General features: G+C 44.3%; 2 protein-coding genes across 3 annotated transcripts; one reads left to right on the plus strand and one right to left on the minus strand.

Moving 5' to 3' along the window:
* The first annotated feature begins 540 nt into the window (after window positions 1-540).
* Window positions 541-8,379, plus strand: smim36 (small integral membrane protein 36). Its single transcript, XM_086195942.1, has 2 exons — window positions 541-1,626; window positions 5,043-8,379. The coding sequence occupies exon 1, from the start codon at window positions 1,197-1,199 to the stop codon at window positions 1,530-1,532; it is 336 nt and encodes a 111-aa protein (XP_086052068.1). The 5' UTR covers window positions 541-1,196; the 3' UTR covers window positions 1,533-1,626; window positions 5,043-8,379.
* A 1,882-nt stretch (window positions 8,380-10,261) lies between these two features.
* On the minus strand, window positions 10,262-20,949 carry hlfb (HLF transcription factor, PAR bZIP family member b). Of its 2 annotated transcripts, none has more exons than XM_086195566.1 (4): window positions 20,565-20,949; window positions 18,826-19,167; window positions 15,126-15,340; window positions 10,262-13,779 (listed from the first exon to the last, which is right to left on the minus strand). In XM_086195566.1, the coding sequence occupies exons 1-4, from the start codon at window positions 20,683-20,685 to the stop codon at window positions 13,561-13,563; spliced, it is 897 nt and encodes a 298-aa protein (XP_086051692.1). In that variant the 5' UTR covers window positions 20,686-20,949; the 3' UTR covers window positions 10,262-13,560. The 2 variants fall into 2 exon arrangements, with proteins under 2 accessions (XP_086051692.1, XP_086051693.1); XM_086195567.1 differs by having other exon boundaries at window positions 10,262-13,776; window positions 20,565-20,945.
* Between the last annotated feature and the right edge of the window lie 422 nt (window positions 20,950-21,371).

Here is a 21,371-nt window from a genome sequence, read left to right on the forward strand (position 1 = left end):
TCACTTCTTTTTTCCCCCTGGAGCATTTCATTGAATTCTGCTTTACACATTATCACTTTCAAGTCTGCAGCATTGCCTTATTGCAGCGGACCACTGGTAGGGGGCTAACATCTTTGCTATGAACACAACACATGACAGCTAACTGCTAACGCTAGCCTGAGCTATTTTAGTCAAGAATACAAAAGTTAAGAGCACAAAAACTGAAAAAAGTTAGTGCTAAAAGAAAAAAAAAAAGCACACAAGCTTGCTGTTAGCTGGAGTTTCACATCCTCAAGTCGCTAAGCCTGTAGACGTTTGTTTCAGCAGTTTGTAAATTTTTAGCTAAAAATACACTGTTGACAGCACCTGCAGAATGAGGCGTTAGCACGTGGAAAATCTGCTGTAACGTTCAGGCTAAGCTTCTTGCAGCACAGCAGCATCAAAACCAGGTCCATAAAAGTCAGGCAATAAGATTCCTCGCGAACATGTCAGCATCCACCGTCGAGTCCATCTTTAGCAGGTAATCATTTGTTTTAATCTCCCTGTTTCGTCTGTTAACTGCAGCCACGCAAGATGCCCAGTCAGCTATGGGATTTATGATATAATGCTAATCTTCAATATATGAGACTAAAAAATTAGAACACTGCTTCAGGCAGGCAGCTTTGCCATGTGGGACCAGGACGTACTAACATGCTAACAGCCGTGCTTTTAACGTTGCATGTTTGAGCGAGAGACAGCTTGTTCTCTGACCTTGTATGCTTTTAATCTAATTTCAAATGTACAACTCTCTGTGACATAATAAAGCAGTTGTTTAATACAAAATCCCCAAAGTGATACTAGTGGCGAGCTGACAGGTGTGTGCTGTCCCCCATTTTGCTTGATGTTGTCACGGCCATGTGTTGGCAAAACCAAAATGGTGGCTTAAGTTATTAAAACTGAGCAGCTTTAATCATTGGTTGCTGAAATTCAAGATTGTAGGAGCAGCGAGGATTAATGCTCTTTAAAGCAGAGAGCCTCACATCCACCCGGCCTGCTGTCGCCGCCTCTCTCTCTCTCTCTCTCTCAATCAGCTGATCCCTCTCATTTCATCTCGTTTGCTCTTTCTCTTCCCAGCCAGCTGTCCAACCCTCATCATCTCCCTCTGCTCTGCTTTCAACCTCTCGGTTTTTCCATCATCTGCATCGCCTCTGGATCCAGGCACGATATGAAGCGTCACCATGGGTTTCATGGAATTCTACCTGGAGATTGACCCCGTCACCCTCAACCTCATCATCCTGGTCGCCAGCTATGTCATCCTGCTCCTGGTCTTCCTCATCTCTTGCATCCTGTATGACTGCCGGGGCAAAGACCCCACCAAGGAGTACGCCCCAGACAACGCGCCGGCGCCACCCAGCCAGTCGCCCATACGCCTGGTGGTCATGCAGAACTCTCCCGCCTCTGCTCGCTATGAGCCCAATAACACAGCGGGCCACGCCGAGCTGCCAACGCCAGACCTGAGCCGGGACCGAGGGGAGCGGGAAAGAGAGAGGGAGAAGAGGAGTACTTTGGTCTGAGGAGGAAGAGCTGTTCTATCACTTTGTACAGTTTCTAGTCTCGGACTCTTAAATCATTTTAACATCCCCGGATGTCGGTGAACTGCTGCAGCAGGTAAGAAGCTCAGAGCTCAAACCTTTTTACAACTTCATCTAACCACCTCACCTGAACATGTCTGTGGCAATAATGAACCTGATAAAAACATTAGCAATGGCTGACGCGATGACATCATGTTACAAAATAAGTGAGTGTACATTTTTAAATGTTTGAACTTTGACCCCTTGATGCATTTATTCACACATCTGGGCCTAACAGAGTCCACTGATCTGAGCTTTGAATTTATCATTTAATGAAATAAGAAGAAAGTTTAAGAATAATTACTGTGTGTGTTTTCATTTTTATATTTACTTTAGGGAATTTACTGAGTTTCCTCTTTTAAGAGAAAGCAGTTAAATTTTGGGGCAAATGTGGAAAAGCAATTCAGCAAAAAAAAACAAAAAACCTTCACATAAAACCTTACACCAGAAAATTTGGCAACAAACCACTTTAATTATCTAATAGTTCATATATTTAAGGGTCAGATGAGTCATGCTGGACGAGCTTCCCGTGCGTTTCAAGCAGAGATTGGAAGTAACAAAGTACAAGTACTTCTTTTGTGTTTTCATGGTGAACCAAACAGGGTCAACAATAACCATAAAATTCTTTTGTTCAGCTGTTTTTGATCCTACAAAATATTAATTACCAGGGAAATTGCCTGTAAATAAAGAGACCAACCCCATTCTCGTTATTTTGAATGTTATTTCTTGCTTATTAGTCCGTTAATTGATCAACAGTAAGCCAAAACTGAAGATCCAATATGGGGACCCACACCTTGCTGACACTGTGGGGACTCAGACCTGACTCTACGCTACATTGTGGGGACTCAGACCTGACTCTACGCTACATTGTGGGGACTCAGACCTGACTCTACGCTACATTGTGGGGACTCAGACCTGACTCTACGCTACATTGTGGGGACTCAGACCTGACTCCTCATGGACACTGTGGGGACCTACACCAGACTCTTCGCCACGTTGTTGGGACTCATACCTTGCTGACATTTTGGGGACTCAGACCTGACTCCTCACTGGGCTGGTTTGGTATACGTGTGAAGGTGTGTCTTTAATAGATGACACACTGGGATGCAGGAAAGAATGCAGACTTCAAACCAGAGAGAGACCCTGTTAGGAGCTTCAAACATACTAATGGCTACTTAAAATATCTTTGTCTCTTGTCTGCTGCACAGAGCAATCCAGTCTCACAACAAACGCTTGTTTTTGTGGAGAAGGGGCATCATCAGAGAGATTCTGGGGATGGACTGTGGTTCTCTTTATGTTGCGGTTCAGTCTTAATTGTGTTATAATAAAATTTAGCGTTTGGGACAAGAGAGTGTAACTATTAAATGGCCCTCAAGGGTCCATTCTTGATGAAATGGACACATCTGCTAGCCAGAATGCTCTTTTGTTAACCATCAATCATGGGACACTGACCATTACAACAGCTGCAAAAAAGTCCTTTTCTAGACTTGAATTATTATCACCATGGTCTACAGGTTGTTTCAGAGGGCTCTACAAGAGTACTAGAACTAGAACATTTTGATATAAAGTCGGCAGATAAAAATCCAAGTGGATGACACACTGCATTTACATCCGAAAGGATTAGTTTTTCTCCAAAACAAACCACATCTGTGATATCACCCTTCATGTGAACATCTGTGCGTGTGTTCAGATGTTAAAATTAATTGCGTCAAGGGCATCTGCTCATCCCTTACAAACTGTCCATACATGCACGTACGATGTCGTGCCAGTGTTCTGTAAGTTCCAACTGTAATCCATCACGCATTAGCGAATAAAAGATAATCAAACATGACAGATATGTGACGTGAATGAAGGCCAACAGCCGAGTCTGAGCAGCTGATTCGCCACATTTCACTACTGAGACTTAGAGAGAAAAACAAAAACTTGATAAGTGAGGCTAATAAATATGTTTACCCATCAGAATCAAGACATGCTTTTTTATAGGAAATAATAATAAAATAAAACTGTGCAGTAATATGGAACAGAAACAATGTAACAATAACATAGCAAAAATATACACAAATAAGAATATAAATGTGTCTACGCTGAGACAATATACAACATAATATAATAAAACTTTTTCATATTAAATTATAATATTTTTAAGCGTTCAGTTTGCTCCTTTGAATTTTAGAAAAAGTTCCGGCTCATCTGATTTATTCAACTCTTTAGGAAACTGAGATTGTGTCCTGGTGAGAGAGGAAAGTATATCTTAAAGAATAAGCGATGCGACATCAATCCTGCAACAAGTTTAATCCCAGCTTGCACCGACAGCCGCGTCAAGCGCGCCTCAACTTTTCAAATCTGGAAGCAGGCGACGATCTTGGCAGTGCTTGTGATGAGAAAAGCAAAGTTGACCCCGGCAACACATCTGACCTGGGGAAACACCTGCTCGTAGAACATGCAGGTAGTCAGGCTAACATGTTGTTACAAGATGATGTTGAAGCAGTTTGAAACATTCAGAATCAGAGTGGATAAACCAGGACAGAGGACACATCTGCGGCACCGGACTGAATCTGTTGGATCCCCTCCCCCCAAAACTCTGGACCCCAAAGTCCCAGACTCTAAGCTCTTATTTGCTGCAGCATGAAGCTCTGAAGCAGTCTGTAAATCCCCTGCGTACCCCCCCCCCCCCCCCCCTTGCCTCCTTGCTTCCACCAAGTTGCAGTGAGCTAACAATATAAACCCTCACGGGACAGGGAAATAATGAATGGCTGGACACACACGGATGCATGTTCATCACTCATCCCTTCGATGCATGATTGACGGGCAGCGGCGGCTTCTGTGTGAGGGGTTAAGGTTTACAGCTGTGACAGGCAGCAGGCGTTAACGGAGATTTGTTGGATGAAGTTTACTGAGACGCTTCAGGCCAAACATCACTTCATGGCCCAGCTAATGGTGGCAACTGGATATTCAAATTAAGCTACTCTTTAATACCACTGTAAAGAATTGTAGTTCTAGCACATGGAGGTTCTTCAGGGTCACCCAGAGGATTTATAGTTGAATTCTTTACTTTTATTTCAATAGAAATCTAACAAGTTATCCCTAATTTGGCCTTTAAAAATAAAATAACTACATCTATTACTATTAAGTATATATTGTTGAGAAATGTTATGGGATATAAGACATAAATTATTTGAAATTAAAGAACATCCTTTGTTATTAAAAATGCTTTAAAATTCTTGTATTGTTTCCTAATTCATATTGATATTTTTCAAAGCTAATTTATTTACATATGAAAAAGGTGGTCAAAGTTAATTTTTTTCACAAAATGTTACTATCTTTTGCTGACTAATTAACGCAAAATAAACTGAATTAAAAAACTGTATTTCATAGCAGGAATTTTTTTTTTTTAAAAATCAAAGGCATTTACGAACATAACGCTAACCACTGTTTTTCCCACTTTTTTTCTAGGTTCTTGGCTTGCCTGCTCAAAAAGACTACAAATCCCAGACGTCCCTTGAATTCTTTCTGTAGGTGCAGTAACTCTGTGCAGAAAAGACTGACATGCCCTCACAGATAAATGACGGTTCAGCCAGTCACTTACAGGTGGTTCACCTGGACCTGAAGGATCACCTGACCGGCAGGTTTGTGGTGGAAGAGCTTCTGTCCTTCATCCCGTTGAACCGATGAGGAACTGGAACCAGTGGGAATCAGCTGCGTAGCATTGCTCGCTTGAAGATGTGAGGAGGAATTCAGGAATCCCAGCATAATGGACTGCAACTGCTGGGAGAAGACGAACAAAAACATTTAAAGAAAAAGAAAAAAACAACACAAACAGAGACAATTGTGAAACGTTTTAAGGGTGAAGGCTCACTGTTGGTGAGGCCAGAACTACAGTGTGAACTACAGTACCGATATGTCACTCTATGATTCAGCTGCAAAAAGTGGTTAAATGACGCACATGATAAAATGTTTACACCAAACTCTGCTGCTCTAATCCAGCTCTTTTTCTTCTCAGTCAGACCATAGACAGTCAAAGACTGGCAGACGTACTAGCTTGGTAAAGTGGACCCCTGTTTCAAAGCCTCAGATTTTGCTTTTTCGTTTGATGGGTGTTTGAACTGATTTGTGCTTGGGAGCTAACTAACCTGGTTAGCAAGGTACGTCAACAATTTACCTTACCTGGCTTGTTCATTGGGGATGCTTATTTGGCAGGTAATAAGAAAAACGCACAACCCGTGACTCCTAATATTTCCGGAGGTGGTTTAAGTCTACAAATGTTGAGCGCATACATGCTAGTAGGCTAATCACAACACATCCAGATTTAGATTAATTTTGGCTGTATGCTCTGTTTTCGTCCTTTGGCCAAAAAAGGCTACTTGTAATAACTATCGAATGTATGTGATTTGTACAAAAATGATCTTGTGACTCTTCCTTTGGGGAAACCTGTGCGAAGTTAGACGGCTAAATGCTCACATGTTGTTACTGAGAATTCAAAGGGACGAAACTGAACAGAAAGTTTTTTTTTTCCTCTAGAATGAGTCAGAAAGCAGCTAAACAGGCTAATGTTAGCATAACATACCACTGCTAGAGCTAGCCCCAACATGTTTGCTAATAATATGAAACATTTGGGAAAGGAAAAGAGCAAAACTAATCGGTGAGCGTAGGTGGTTAGGTTCGACATAAGTGATATGATTCTGAGAAAAGTCGCCAAAAATTGTGATGCAACAGATGGTGCCCATGCTAACGGACCAGAAACTGATTTGTTACCTATGTTGTAATTCAATGATATCCCATGTTGACGTGTGTGTTAATAGAAGAGTGAGGCTGTCTAGAAGAAGTTAATTTCCTGTCTGATGGATCTTGATTGTCACAAATCATAATTGTTGCACATTTTTGCTTTATAAAAAGGTGTCTAAAAGGTTTGAAACATCCCAATGAGCCCCGTAGATCTTCAGGCTAGCCTTGCAACTTGATGTTGGTGAAACATGTTCCTCAGCAGAGATGTTATGTCAAAAAGGCAACCGGCTTAATCTCTTCCTTCCTGAAACGACAAAATCCCCCTCCACCAAAAAGACTTCCACGTCAGGCTGCCCTCTCTGTTCATTGGCTCTGGCAGCATCTGACCGATGATCCAACCCCGGTTTTTAGAGGACTCGTGCCACTGAGGCCCTCACTGGGACAAATCCTCTTACATAAAAAAGCCCAGCGCATCCAGGCGAGCACCACCAATGGCTGCATCCCATCCATATTATGAATTGCACAATTATCCTCTCCTCCTCCCATATTCCATGTTTGTGGATTATATGGTGACCGCTGCAGAGTATTAGGACCATGTATTATGTGTTTGTGCTTCCCCTGCGCTGCTTTTTTGTCTGCGGGGAGGCTTATGTAAGCTTCAGGTTGTCAACAGGCTGAGATTTTGTTGTGTTCAGGCCTGACCTGCCGGCTCATCTGATGCCGACATGAGATTCAGAAACCGGGCTCGCTACCGATGCACGCAACCCCCCCCCCCCCCCCCCCCCCCCACGTGGAAACTTGACTGGCCTGGTCCGTCTGTGACGTCAAACATAATCCAAACCCTTGGTTAAAAAAGTGGCACTTAAACATCAGGAACTCCATCGTGGTGCTGTAAGGTGGATTGGATTAAAGCAATCTGCCAAATGGCACCAGCGAGCCAGAACAAGATTTCTGCAAACGGCGGGCACCTCTAATCTCAATGCTAGCGATGAGATGGAGCGTCACAATCTACAACCGACAACCCAGCTTCTGGAAACGAATTCACTCTTGAGTTCTTTTATATTATGTCAACGCAAAGTACATCAGGGCTGGACTCATCCAACTCAAACTGCCTCCTATCAAATTCATGTTTTAGCTCTGGTCAGGAGTGGAATGAAACATGAGCATGTTTCCTCTGTGCACTTGTTACAGATCCCTAATGTAATTATAGTTGATCATTTTTTAAAGATTATCCATCCATCCATCCATTTTCTAACGCTTATTCATTAAGGGTTGCAGGGAGGCTGGAGCCTATCCCAGCTGACATTGGGTGAGAGGCTGGGTTCACCCTGGACGGGTCACTAGTCCGACCCAGGGCCATCAGGAGCAATCAGGGGCTCAGTATCTTGCTGAAGTATACTTGGACATGGTCACCAGGGGAAGTGAGGATCGAACCAGCGACCCTTCGGTTGCTAGATGGTCACTCTACCCCTGAGCCATGCCGCCCCCCAAGTTTATGCTCTTCAACGAGAAAAAAAAAATCCAGGAATTGTGAGAATTCCAACAATAAATCTTACAAACAACATTTCAATGACCAGTGATTAAAAAGTAAGCAGTCAATGCTACATCAGAATATCAACCTATTTTGAAATACAAACCTTTAAATTCTCTCACAGAGATGTGGAAAAAGTCGAAATTCAACAATGATCAATCAATAAGGTGATACTGATTGATCGTTATTATCATTTGTCCGTGTGTTCCAGGTGTTTTATCACAGAACATCCACATAATAATAAGTGGAAAACGGTTGCAATAAACTGAAATGATGCTATGATGGTCACCAGTTGTCGGTCACCATATTTTCACTCTGGTTTCGCACACAGAACCGGGAGCAACTCATTTTTGGAGATCACGAACATAAAAAATGAATAAAAAAAGAAAAGCGCTGATGATAATCACAACGTGTTGTCTAATATTTTACTGTGTGAAAACAATAATGTGGAATTTGAGAAATAAAGTGATAACAAAGCCTTACTTTATGTAGCTATTTTTACAGTGAGAGTCCCAAGATAAAGTCAGAATGTATCATTAAAAAATAAATGAATTCCTCCATTGCAAACGTTAGCATGCTAACGTAATGGAAGAAAAACTGACCACTGTGCTACCAAATAGCATGTTAGCTTATTGTAAACATGTTAGCATGCTGAGAAAGTGACTGTATAGTTTGTGTGCTCTAAAATTTGACTCTTGAAGGGTATATAAGCGAAAGTATTGGATTAAATGAAATTATACCTCTGAATAATTATGTAAACCAGCTGTTGTAACTGCACCATTGACAAGCTAACAACAAAAATACTAGCTTCAAGTTGTTAACAAACTAGCATGACTCCTGATGTTTATGTTATAAATACAGAGGTTTATTCTTGTAACAGCTTAAAAATTCAGAGTTTTCCATACCCAAAAAGAAACTGTGAGTGCCTTTGATACAGTAACAGAGGACATTTCACTTCTTACCGGCTGCCTCACAGATTTTGAACCAACGCTAAAAAAAAATGCTTTTGGGATTAACAGAATATTCTGATCTCCTGCCTTTCACTTTGAGAAAATGGTCTTACATAATGACATTTCCAACTTAGTGGGGTGTTACCGAGGGTAGAATACCAGATCAAATACACCAAAAGAGCTGCACATGTAGGACACATTTGGATTAACGTAAAGACACAGGTTGGACAGTTGGCAGTCTCGTATCTGGGCAATTTGTTTTACTTATTCTATTGAAATTCATCCTCAGGCAGTAACAAGGGGACCTGCCATTACGTTAGAATCTAAGTGTCAGCACACAGAGTAAGTGAAGTTTTAAGAAAAATAACTGATTAGCAATTTGAAAAGTTTGCATTTGAAACTTTTTTGTGCTAAATGTTTTTAAGGTCGATTTGCCACTAGAAGCGTTATAATTTATTACCATGTTTACTGGTTTCCCAGGATCTCAAACTATATTTAACCAAACCAACCACAGACGTGTTACTGGCCTGCTGTTATTACAGACATGCGACTAGACTACCAGTCTGAGCTTCATGGGAAATGTGGTTTGTTAAAGGCCACATGGATAGAAATAGAAAACAATGGTATCGAACTGTTATTATGAGACGTAAACCCACAACATGTTTTAAGACATGAACTTGTAGTTCTTTCGTGCCACAGTTGAAGATGAACTGAGCGAATTAGCCATTGAACTGGCGAAATTCCTGAAACATCCATGAATACATACTTTCCCGCAACCGTAGAAATACATAAACTAATTAGTCTCAAAAATCTACATTTTGCTTGCAACTTCACACAATGTTTAATTTCCCTGGTGCAAGTTTTGGAATGTCAGCAGAAAAAAAACATGACTGTCTTTTCTGGATGGACAAAAAAAAAAACATGACTGTCTTTTCTGGATGGACAAAAAAAAACAACAAAAAAACCATCGGAATCTCGGCGCCTTTCTTTGTAGTCGTTATTGTGAGGGAGGCTGATGTCTCACCTCTGCATCCACGAACCCTCCTCATGTTCCGCTTGTGCAGTTGATGGGGCGCTGCCGCCGCCTGCTGGTTATCGTCAGATCTGCACTTCAGGCTGACAAGTCAGTCTCAGATTCCTGCAGATATTTTGTTCACACATTGAGAGAGTATCACGGCACCAAAATCTACATCTTCACTGTAACTGTTCTTATCATCATGAGATTATTCTACTAGAAAATGGGGGGGGGGAAAAACATGCATTTTGAAGTTTTCTCACTTACTTAGACAAACACAATTGAAACATTCAAGATAAAGTTCTTTAAATGTTGAGTGAGAACTTTATTAGAACCCATATCCATCTTTCATATCAACTGCTAGCTTTCAATGAACCTGCTGTTTTCTGTAAAAGAAAAATTAAAAGAGGGAGAGGGAGAGAGAGAGAGAGAGAGAGAGAGTCCTGGTCCAAACTTAAATTGATTATTTTATTTTATTCCTTTTGATCATGAGAAACATAATTAAGGACAAATATAATAAGAAACATGTCATTGAACACAGAATCAGAGAGCAGCTCTGAAGAAGCGGTGAGAACTGAACACAAGGATGCAGGAGAAAAGATAATCACATCAAACAGAAATAAAAACATAAGTGCTTGAGGTCGGGTGACTACATTCCTCTTGGCTAACGAGCGCCATGAAACTGTACACGTTTGAGCATCTGAATGAACTAAAGTGGAGGAGCATCTGGTGCTAAAGCAACCCAAAGAACTGCATCAGCTGATGTGGCAGCACCTGCTCAAGTGCGCCGGAGGTTTGAGGTATTTCAACTACGCAGGGAACACAAAACAAGCCTCTGAGATTTCCCATAATGCCCATGCATCGCCTCGACTGGTCGGGCAAGTTGTTTGGTAACATTTCTGAATAGATTTCTATTTATATGAACTCTGTACTGCTTAAAATTTGCTTTCCAACAAACCTGTGACGGAAAGGAGACTGTACAAAAACAAGAATTGCTCTGTATAAACATTAAGACTTTTACTATATCAACATACATACTGTATTCTTTTGGTCGGTAGTAAAGAGTACTAAAGTGATTCCACAGTATAAGACACACCACTCACCCAAGTTTCAAATATACATTCATGTCTCACTCTGCCACAAGGGGGCATCGCTGAGCTACACTTTGGAGAATACGACAGAGAAATCAAAATTTCATGCCAAAGTCATCAAGAACCAGCTATTGCACTGACGGGAACCAGTTTGGTTTCTATGGCAAATGAGACCCAAAACAAAAAAAGAAAAAAAAGAGAGAGAGAGAGAAAAGAACACAAATGTTTTCAGGAAGAATACACAATATGTTTTTCCTGAAACTCACACTGTAAAAAAACAAAACAAAAAAACAAATAAAACCACCAACAGATATGATATCTTCTACTTTGCATTTGCTAACCAGCTAGCGCCAGCACATCCGCTCCTGCAATACCACTGTCCTCCTCGAGAGGCGATAGTGAGTGGAGGAATGGGACGCAATCGCTGCAAACACACGGTCTGCTGAAGATTTGCTCCGGCCGACGTGATCCGCACGCCGCTCAGAAAACAAGCATTCCCAAGTGTTTGTCGTTGTCCTGAGAAAACACTTTTCAGAACAAATCATTACGTCTTTTTTTTTTTTTTGGTGTCACTTATTGCAATTAAATCACAGCAACATCTGAACTGAAAGCAGCTGCGTGGCTGTGCTGTGGAATTGGACGCACGTTTTGCGTTTGTCTGTCTGATGCATGTGAGACTCCCAGCGGGGCGTGGCTGCAAAACCTCAGTCACGGTTACAAACGACATGGAGAGACAGCTTCTGAAGGTGAATAACTGAGTGTAGCGCTGCTATACTAAGTTAGCATCTGGTTGTTTCTCGCTCGATAGCGGGGGAACCAACAACGTTCAGGTAGTCAACTGAACTTTTTGATTGGTGTGAGGAGTAACAGGTGCTGGTTTGCGTTTTTGAGTGCTAGCTTGTTAGCAAAGTTACTGAAAACCTTTACACTTCACTTCACCCTGGACGGGTCAGCGGTCCGTCGCAGGGCCATCAGCATTTAGGGGCTCAGTGTCTTGCTCAAAGATACTTGGACACGGCCACCAGGGGAAGTGAGGATCGAACCAGCGACCCTTCGGTTGCTAGACGGCCACTCTACCTCCGAGCCACGCCGCCCTCCATGTTTTCAGTACCAGCGAGATATAATTAAGAACACGCACACCTTTAGAATCTGAGCCTTTGATCTGACCGACAGAGACGAACAGATAAACAGGAAGTTCCAGCCAAACACAGGACGAGGGGGCGAATATCACATTCACGCCTAAAAGCGATTCACAAGCGGAAGCAGCAGCATGGCGTCTTTCTGCTGCCAAAACGGACCGAAACTAAAACCTCTCTTTGGGTTTCTCTGTCAGTGGTTTCCTATATTCTCAGTTTTTAAAATCACTTGCTGATGTTATTCGGCCACTTTTGGGGGATTTAACAAATAGGTTTTATTTCTACAACACAATGGGTCACAACTAGTTTTGGGATACAAAACATTTTTTGGGAACTATAAGAAAATCCTCTTAAATATCTGACATTTGTTTTGAACAGTTTCCATTATAAATTGTCTTTTTAAATGTATACACATATATATCCATATTATACACGTGTATACACGTGTATACTCGCTCTTTTGCATACATGTCAAATGCAGATGATTAAAAAATCATAATTGATTGGGCGCCAGGTGAGCGTCAACAGGTGGATCACATTCATCAGGAGCAGAGCAAGGCTGAGGTGCAGGTATGTACATGTGAACAGGTGCATTGTGGGATTCTACCTGCATCGGACAGAGTTCGTGAGGCTGTGAGGCATCGTTACCGTACACTTGGAGAGGTTGAAGGGGGGGTCAGAGGTCAAAGGTGAACGAGGTGGCGAGAGATCCGAGTCCATGAGAAGAGTTCACAGGGTCAAAGAGATGTCCAAACGTGTGTGTGTGTGTGTGTGTGTGTGTGTGTGTGTGTGTGTCGTGACTCCGAGTAATGGGCTCGATTCATGGCAGGCGATGCTCATGGTTAAGCTGCTTGCTCGCTGAATGTTGCCATGGAAACTAGACCTAAAAATGTTTGATTGATCTGGTGCCAAAAAAAAGGAACCACAAAGGTGCTTTTCTCCATTTCTCCACCAGTTTTTCTCTCCGGGGGCAGATGTTCCTTTTTGTCATATCATCTTTGAAGCAAGAAAAAGCAGCTTTCTGGTTTTATTTGCATCCTCGATTTAATTAAATTCTCAGTAATTTTCAATTTTGTCCAGCATAATGATGTTAATTTCCTGCATTCCTGTCCTTGGTTCATCCGTCAGCTCCTCAGAGGGGTTTAAGCTGTATATTTGGGAGGTGTTTTTCACGGATTCTTCTGCAGAGTCGGAAAAGGCTGAGTAGGTCTACTTAGAAATGATCTCTCCAGGAGCCAAAGGCGGATTTATGAGTTGCTGGTGATTTTTTTTTTTTTTTTTGAGATTTGCTGACAAAAAAACTGTTGCCAAAGAAGCTCAGCAGCAGAGGAATGTTTCCAGTAACACGCACGCGTTCAGCACCACGAACGACGCGATAACCTGCAGCTTCACCTGCTGCGAATCAAACCATCAGGACCTGGTGGAGTCGAGGTGAGAGGAGGTGTCTCATCATTCTGTGTGTGTGTGTGTGTGTGTGTGTGTGTGTGCGTGTGTGTATGCGTGTGTGTGAGCGTGCGCACGCGTCCTCACAGCAGCCCGTGCTGTGCCTCGTACTTGGCCAGGATGTTCTTGGTGCGCCCGAGCTCTTTCCTCAGCTCAGCCACCTCTTGCCTCAGAGCCGAGTTCTCCTTCTCCAGGAAGCCTGCACGAATGGCGATCTGGTTCTCCTTGAGCCGCCGGGCGTCCCGGGACCGCTTGGCCGCCAAGTTGTTCTTCCTGCGCCTGGCCCAGTATTTGTCATCCTGCTCAAAGGACACGAGGGAGGAGGGACATGAAAGAAGGGGATTACTTCAAAGTCCCACAAAGGATAACAAGTCTTAGATGTTTGAGCAACAACACGAGATGTCACGGTGATTCTTCCGCCCCCTGGTGGACAAACATGCAGCTACACCTGTATCACTTCTCCATTGATTTCTGTTCAAGGCTGTAACCTTCAGTGAATTATCAGAGCCTCAGCTTTCATCTGTAGGCTGGACAGCAGCCATTCATTTAACAAATTAAAAGCCAAATCCTGACGACCATCAGCACCGCTCTTTCATTCACTCTCGTTTAAGCCTCTTAACCCAGAGGATCCAGCCAATCGCAGCGCAGATATCCAGACACACGAATGACGGCAGAGGCGAATGGTCAGCCTTCGACTAAACTCTAATCAGCTCCGATGTTTCAACCTGACATCAAAAGTATAACTTTGAAGGTCTGGCTGTGCTTTGGAGACACAGGAGGAACTTCACTTCTTCTAGTTTTATATTTCCTGCCCTTTTTTTGTGGAGAGATGGAACCGAGTAGAAGCGCCCCGCATCAACCACATTACATTTATTAATAAAGCAGATAGTTAAGGTCTCCCAGCTGCTCTGCCTCTACTCTCAGGGATGTCCCAGGTTTCCTGAGGGCTTCAGGCCTGCTTCTTGCTAACGTCAATGCTAACTGCTGCTAGCTGCCAGGCTGGCACTGAATTCTACCTTTGAGCCTGACGCGAGCCTGTTAGAACACAAGGAGTCTGGTACCTTTGTGCAGTTTCCTGATGGTCGGATAGCTTTCTTGTAGTTAGTTGCTACAAGACCGTTAGCTGTGTAGCTAAAGTTGTCCTGTTCGTTTACTCAGACCGGGTTGCCACCTCGGTTCTGTTACATTTTGTTCTCCCAAACTGGCCTCCATCGGGTGTCCCGCTATGTTCGGGTTGTATCTGACAACATATGATGGACTCTCAGGGCTTAAACCATACGTTACTTGTTGCTTAATCGTCTGCTAATTGTTGCTAGCGGTACCAGCTTGGCAGCCTCCATGTGACCGCCACTCAAGTCCACCCTATATAGAGTTTACATAATCAGGGGTTTGTTTGTGGCTAATGCGTGAGCTGTGACATAATCACCGTCCATCACAGCCAGGCGTGATGTGCTGCTGAAATATTTACATGCCTTTAATCCTTTTTAAAGATCTTCACAATACCAGAAGCAGCACCTGAACACCTTATGAATCCTAACAATCACACTGCTCTTTTTTGTTTGTTTTTACTAACAAAATCTGCTTGTCGTGATGCTGGAGTTGCTCGCCAGTTACCAGGAAGCGTCTACCAGAACCAACTCCAAATTACCTTCAGGTCCTCTGGGATGAAGACCTTACGAGCTTTCTTGATCATGGGCTGCGGTTTCAGCTCCTCGGCCGAGAACTTGCGCTTGCGTGGGTCAAACATCTCCTGCCCCGGTACGCTGGACAGCGCCAGGTCGGCTGGGTCAGGCTCATAGCCCACCGGGACCTGGATGGAGTCTGGATCGATGGGGCTGGGAGTGTTTCGGGAGTTTGGAAGCCCTGACGGAAGATGACACAGAACGTAAACCAGCGTTATTTGCTTCGAACGCAATAAAAAAAAAAAAAAAAAAAAGTTATCTGCTGAGACAACAGGTACGTCCGTTTCCATCTCTTCGGAACTTGTTTTACAACCACGAACAATGAGGTCAGCAGAACTAAATCAGCTGACTGGAGGATGATTAATGAACCAAAGTGAAGGTGACGGCAGAACGCAGCTCCCCTCCTAATGCCTCTACTTCTTGGAAGAGAATATTTGTTTTTCCTCTCCAGCTGCTCCTGCACAGGCCGGGGGCAGCTGCTGGTGTTTGTCTATCATTGTGAGGACTTATTTGATGAAACCGTGGGGGTGGAAGCAGGTTCTTTTTAAAGTTGGGGGTTACTGAGCGCCAACAATCAGCCTTAATGACACAGCGGGCTGAAAAAGGGAGGAAGCTGATCATCCGGCCATGCGTACTCGAAAGCAACCTTCATACAGGTGAATCCCACTTAAAGCTAAAATTCTGTACAACTGAGAAGCTGGAAACAGAAGACATGGAAACACACTGAGGCTGAACAGACCCAAACTCCATTCAGAAAACCAGCATTTAAGAGATTCTTGCTCGTCCTGTTGTCGACAGACTGGACAAAGCGTGAATCCTTAATTTGAACAAACTAACATCATAATGTTGTTATTTCGGCACCGTTTTGATTAGTTTCTAACGCTTAAATCACATGAAAACCTTGGTTGTTGTGGTTCCTGCGGAGGATTAATTCACCGAGGTGTGTGCAGCTCTGGGTTCAGGTTGGGATCGTGCACCGGGGCTTCCTCTGGCTTTGCGTACCACCGGGGATCATGAAATAACATTTCAGGTTTCTGTTTGCCACATTTCAGGGATTTGACTGCAGGTCCAAAGTGCTTTGATGAAAGAGGGGAGGGGGAGGAACCGTGGCCTCCGCCAACCAGCAGGATGAGGATGTTTGTGTTGGTTTTGTCCGCCTCCTCGTTTCTCCCGTTTGTTTTTCACGATTACGCCGGGTAACCCTGCTGGCTCCTGCCTCCTTATCTGCTGGACATTCACAGGCCCATGTGGGAACACAAATATGCCAGATTATACTATAGATTACGCAGCTAAATTTAGACATAAGAGCAGAAGACGACTGCTGGGTTGAAACAACACGTCGGCTGTTTCAGTGACTCATGATAAATGATGGAGGAGACAGAAATAATCAGGTTTTATAATCAGAATCTCTTCAGCGATCGGTGACTGCAGTTCACATATGAGCCACACGAGGGAGCTCGCTGGCTTCCTAGGAGATTGTGCAACTAGAAAAACAGCATTTATGAAGAAATTTAAATGTGTGAATTGTTTTACCGATGACAGGAAGTGAAAAAAGTATTGACTTTTAAAAGTTCCAGCAGCTGATTTGGTTACCAGACGTGTGTCACCTTTAACTCAAGTTAGTAAAGACAAGAATGACTTAGTACACTCAGTGTGTGTGTGTGTGTGCGTGTGTGTGTCTGGTGAGGCAGGATTATTAGTGAATGTGACCATCAACACAGAGCTGGAAAGTTGTGTGTTGATGTGAGGTTTGCCGCCCCCTGACCTACTTCAGCAGGGAACACCATGTTCTTAAAACACTCCACTCGTGCAAGCACACACACACACAATACACTCACGCACGCACGCACACAAGTTTTTCCATGCTGAGAGGAAGCCTTGTTTTTGTTTCTGTATCAACATGTAGAAGTAAGAGAGCGGAAGTTCTTTCCTTCACACACACTGAAGTTTTACACACACACACACACACACACACACACACACACACACACACACACACTCACACACCAGCTAAAGCTGAGATATTTGTGGATGTGTTCACTGCTCTGAGGTCAGATCCGAGCCCCCTGAGCTCGTTTCACCTGGGCACTCCTGCACCGGTCTGTCACCTGCAGCTTCTGGTCAAACGGAGGTGGAGAGTTTGAGCCTTGCATTCTTTGCTCGGCACGTTTCAGAAGGTGCTTCTCAAGCAAGGAAACGAACCAGCAAACAGAGGCATCGTCATCGTTCATGGTAAAGTAGCCTGCTAGCCTGCTAGCCTGCTGTGTCCCTGGCCTTTTTCAGAACGTCCAAACCCTGAGCGCTCCAGACGGTGATTGAAGGTCGAAGTGAGTTAATTAAAGCCAGAAGCTGAGAACTGAAAAAAATAAATAAATAAAGTTTGATGCTGTCTGGAGAATGTAAGCTTCAATTAGTAAACCCTATGAAGCGCTCGCCAGAAGCCTGTAAAAACATCAAGTTCGACGGTGCGTTTGTGACTCAACGCTAGTCAGGCCGCTCGAGCGCCCGGAGGAGTGTGGACCTGAAGTATTCCATTGTTTCCCGCTCAAATCACAGTTCTGGTTGCGTGAAGAAGTCCCGCGGTGGGAAAAAAAACAAAAAACCTTCAAGGATTTCCAACACGTAACAGTGATTGAACGATAAACAAATGACGAGTATGGCTGTAAACTCCCAAGACGTGCTAGCTGTGTCTTTATGCTAAGCTAACGGAGAGCACCAGGTTTGACAGCATATTTATCTTCCTGTCTCTCTGTCTCTGAAGGCTCTCAGTCGACCATTTACAGCTTGTATTCTCCCTCCGTTCTGGTCACAAGTCAAACCGACATGTTTCAACCCTCCGCTGACGGATTTCTGCTGAACAAAGATGGCATCTCCCCTCGCGGCCCGGAACGCCTCCTGTTCCCTGCTCATCCATCACGGCTTATCAGCTGACGGGACAAAGACGTTGAAAGACTGTCCTCCTACTGAATCACCAACAGCTCTCCCTTTTGTGTTCAAGACCGACCGCGAAAGAGGAAACTGGTTGTTCAAAGTGAACTCTGAGTTGTTGTTTTTTTTTAACGTCGAGACAGAAAAATAGTTTTGTTTGGTTTGGGCCTTCGTCAGCTTTCAGGTTTCTAATGATCCATGGAGAGGAGAGACCAGCGCCGGCAGGTCTGTGTCTCCAACAGTCATGCTTATATCGAATTTTTAAAAAAATTAATTTATGCAGAGTTTCATTTCGTTTGGGCGCAGTGGGAGTGTCTCCGCGGGAACCGATCGATCGACTCGATCGTCGACTGATGGAGCGACTTGGAGTGTCGTGTTGACGTCAGACCGAACTTGAAGCAGATTCTCACCTTGTATTTGCTACTTTTCAGCCTTTAAAATGCTCAACAAACTCACAGTATTTGGCCACGGTGTGTGTGTGTGTGTGTGTGTGTGTGTGTGTGTGTGTGTGTGTGTGTTGTGGGGGGGCTGTAATGTCTCACACCCTCAACATGGTCATGTCTCCTCGTTATGGTAGGACGGTCAGGACAGGAGGTTCTTATATTTCGGGATCGATGTCGATCAAAAGGGAAGGTGTGTATCTTTAACGAAGGAAGTGATGTCATATCTCCACCTCATGGTAGAGCACCGTTTTTTTGTTTGTTTGTTTTAAACCACTGGATCGGCCCGGGCGGTTACCTGCTCTCGGTGGGCTGCTGTGCAGGCAGTTTGGAGAGACGACGCTTGTGTGGACGGAGGTGGAGGCGTGGTTGCTGAGGTCCATCACTGAAGGTGCCGGCGTGGGCGGGGCTGAGGGCATGATTGGCGGCGGGCCCGGCGGAGCGTGTGGTTGGTGGTGGGAGGGGCTAGAGGGGATGCCGTTCTCGGACAGGAACTCCTCCAGGTCCATGTACTCCAGCTGGAAGGAGTCTCCGTCATAGGGGAGGGTCTTGTCCCAGAGTGTGGGGCCCAGGAAGGCCGACTGGGGGGCGCTGCATTCCTCCTCCAGCTTCTTCTCCTTCTCCTGCTCCTTGCTGAAAGCTGCACGGGACATTAGAGAAGGAGAGTCAGTCAGTAAAACCGCACCAGTACACACCAGTACACACCAGTACACACCAGTCCAACATTCCTCTTGTGCCTGAAGCAGCCAGACGGTCGCTGACGTTGCAAAATATCAACCGAACGTCGCCTTCTGGCGCCCGTTTGAGGTAGAAAACTGGCGTTAACATTTCACTGGTTTTGAGCTGAGGTATCAGCAAACAACTGGCGTCAGCGGCGTCTCTGAGCCGTCATAAATTTAACGCAGCGTGACACACCAACGCCATCAGACATGAATCTCTTCACGCGGATGATAACGCACGCGCTTCCTGACTCACAGGAAATCAGCATTCGGGATTATGAATGTTCATCCCGATATCTTTGTATCAAACTTAACTTTACACATAATTACAAATTTTAAGTTAAAAAAAAATGATTTCCCCTTATCTAAGGAAGTAAATCACCAGAGGGGGAATTTCACCGTTTTTTCTTTTTTTTTTTTCAATTTTGCTGTTTATATTCACCTAATTTGCAAAATATCTGATCACACTCTCCTGTTCAGCTTCACTATTCTGCTCAAAACACAAGACCATGACTTCACTTAACTTAAGAAAGTGGCAGGAAACTAGCAGGAAGTTAGTTTAAAAACCAAGCCTGAGGAGGAATGTACCTGACAACTAAACCTTATTATGACTCATAAAAGCATGCAGGTTCATCCCACTTCCTGCCAGAGGTGCGGGTCTCCAGTCTATTAGCATATAAAGAGGAATGGAACCAGGCTGTTGCTCTCTTTGCTGAGGACCCCTAAAACACCCTTACTGACCCCTGAGGGGGTCCTCAGACCCTACTTTGAGAACCCCTACTCTCAGGTAGTTCGTTACCTGCAACAACAACAAGAACACCTTCTGAAATGAAGTTTTACATCTAAAACAATGAAACATCAGACAACAAAACACGGCCCTGCAAATGACTGACGTGATGTTGAAACATCACTTCTGCCGCCAGGATGTGACGTATGTCTGGTCAGCTCCCGCTGGGCTTGAGACCGAACCTTGCCTCAAGTGAGCAGATGAACCGGTGATCAAAGTTCGAAGCTGAGCTGATCAACGGCTGAGATGAAGGAAAGAGTAAAATAACATCAATGCCGTTCACGTCAACAAATAAAGTTGTGCTTTAAGGCCCATCGTGTTGGTGCTGGACTGCTCTGGTGCTGCCACCAGCGAGCGGTCCGGACTTTCACCTGAGGGAGGTTTTTATTGTCGTTCGTCTAATCCGCCTGCAGCTGATCGCCCTGACCGGAGTGAACAACCACCATCACATGACGACCTTCGTCTCAGGGTCTCATCGGGCACCACAGCAACTTGTTGAAAACGTCCGGGAACGAAACGTGGAAGCCTCACCGTGCTCATGGTGCAGCGGCAGCTTCATCGGGTTCTCCAGCAGAGACTTCAGGACTCCGTGCGTCCCCGGAGCCAGAAAACTTGGATTCAAGGGGACGGGATGTCTGGACATCTTCTCCATCGTGCTTCCTTCCACTCAAAACAAGGACAAAAAGAAAAACAACAACACAAAAAACAACAAAAAACAACAACAAAAACAAATAAAACTGGGTAATTGAAAAGAACACGCAGAGGAAACGATAACAGCGTCCTCGTCTGTGCAGCTCACATGAAAGCAGCGACAGCGGGAGCGGCAGACTGCAGGAGACGCGGTGCGTGGCGGAGCCTGACCGGGCTGCTGCAGGCGGACACCGCGATCACCGAGCCCATGTGTGAGCCCTAATGATGGGCACGCCCCGGACGAGCGAGGCGTTTTGAACGAATCTTCCAACTGACTTAAGAAAAGCCAACAACAACAACTCACCGGATCAACTCAGCTGAAGCTCATTGACTTTCACTTCCTTGTGCTACTTAGATGAAAAAAAAAAGTAAATCATGAACTGCTGAGTTTTTAATCTGAATTTGTTCCACAATATGAGCTAGGTAGCTAACATGTAGCATTGGATTGGTCTGTCACAGTTAACTACAGACCACACTGGCCTAACGTTAAGCGAGCTCGCGAGCTAGCTAGCCTTGGCGCGGTAGAACACATCGCCCAACCAAATACGCGTCTTGCTAAAACTCTGAAAGTGCCACATAAACACATTATAAATCTTTTCTATACCTTTTATCCGTTATCATCCAGCATTTGGTGCATCTGGTTGAAGT

This window comes from Aulostomus chinensis, chromosome 23 (assembly GCF_037954235.1).
Source record: "Aulostomus chinensis isolate RoL2024-O1b breed Wild chromosome 23, RoL_Achi_v1.0, whole genome shotgun sequence".
NCBI lineage: Eukaryota > Metazoa > Chordata > Actinopteri > Syngnathiformes > Aulostomidae > Aulostomus > Aulostomus chinensis.

What these genes read in the sequence shown, in the direction of transcription:
- smim36 (XM_086195942.1), top strand. Translation starts at nt 1,197, where the DNA reads ATGGGTTTCATGGAATTCTACCTGGAGATTGACCCCGTCACCCTCAAC.
- hlfb (XM_086195566.1), bottom strand. Translation starts at nt 20,685, where the DNA reads ATGGAGAAGATGTCCAGACATCCCGTCCCCTTGAATCCAAGTTTTCTG. An exon ending in GCCGCTGCACCATGAGCACG is followed by an intron (nt 19,168 to 20,564) that starts GTGAGGCTTCCA and finishes TGTCCCGTGCAG; the next exon opens with CTTTCAGCAAGGAGCAGGAG. An exon ending in TCATCCCAGAGGACCTGAAG is followed by an intron (nt 13,780 to 15,125) that starts GTAATTTGGAGT and finishes GTGTCCTTTGAG; the next exon opens with CAGGATGACAAATACTGGGC.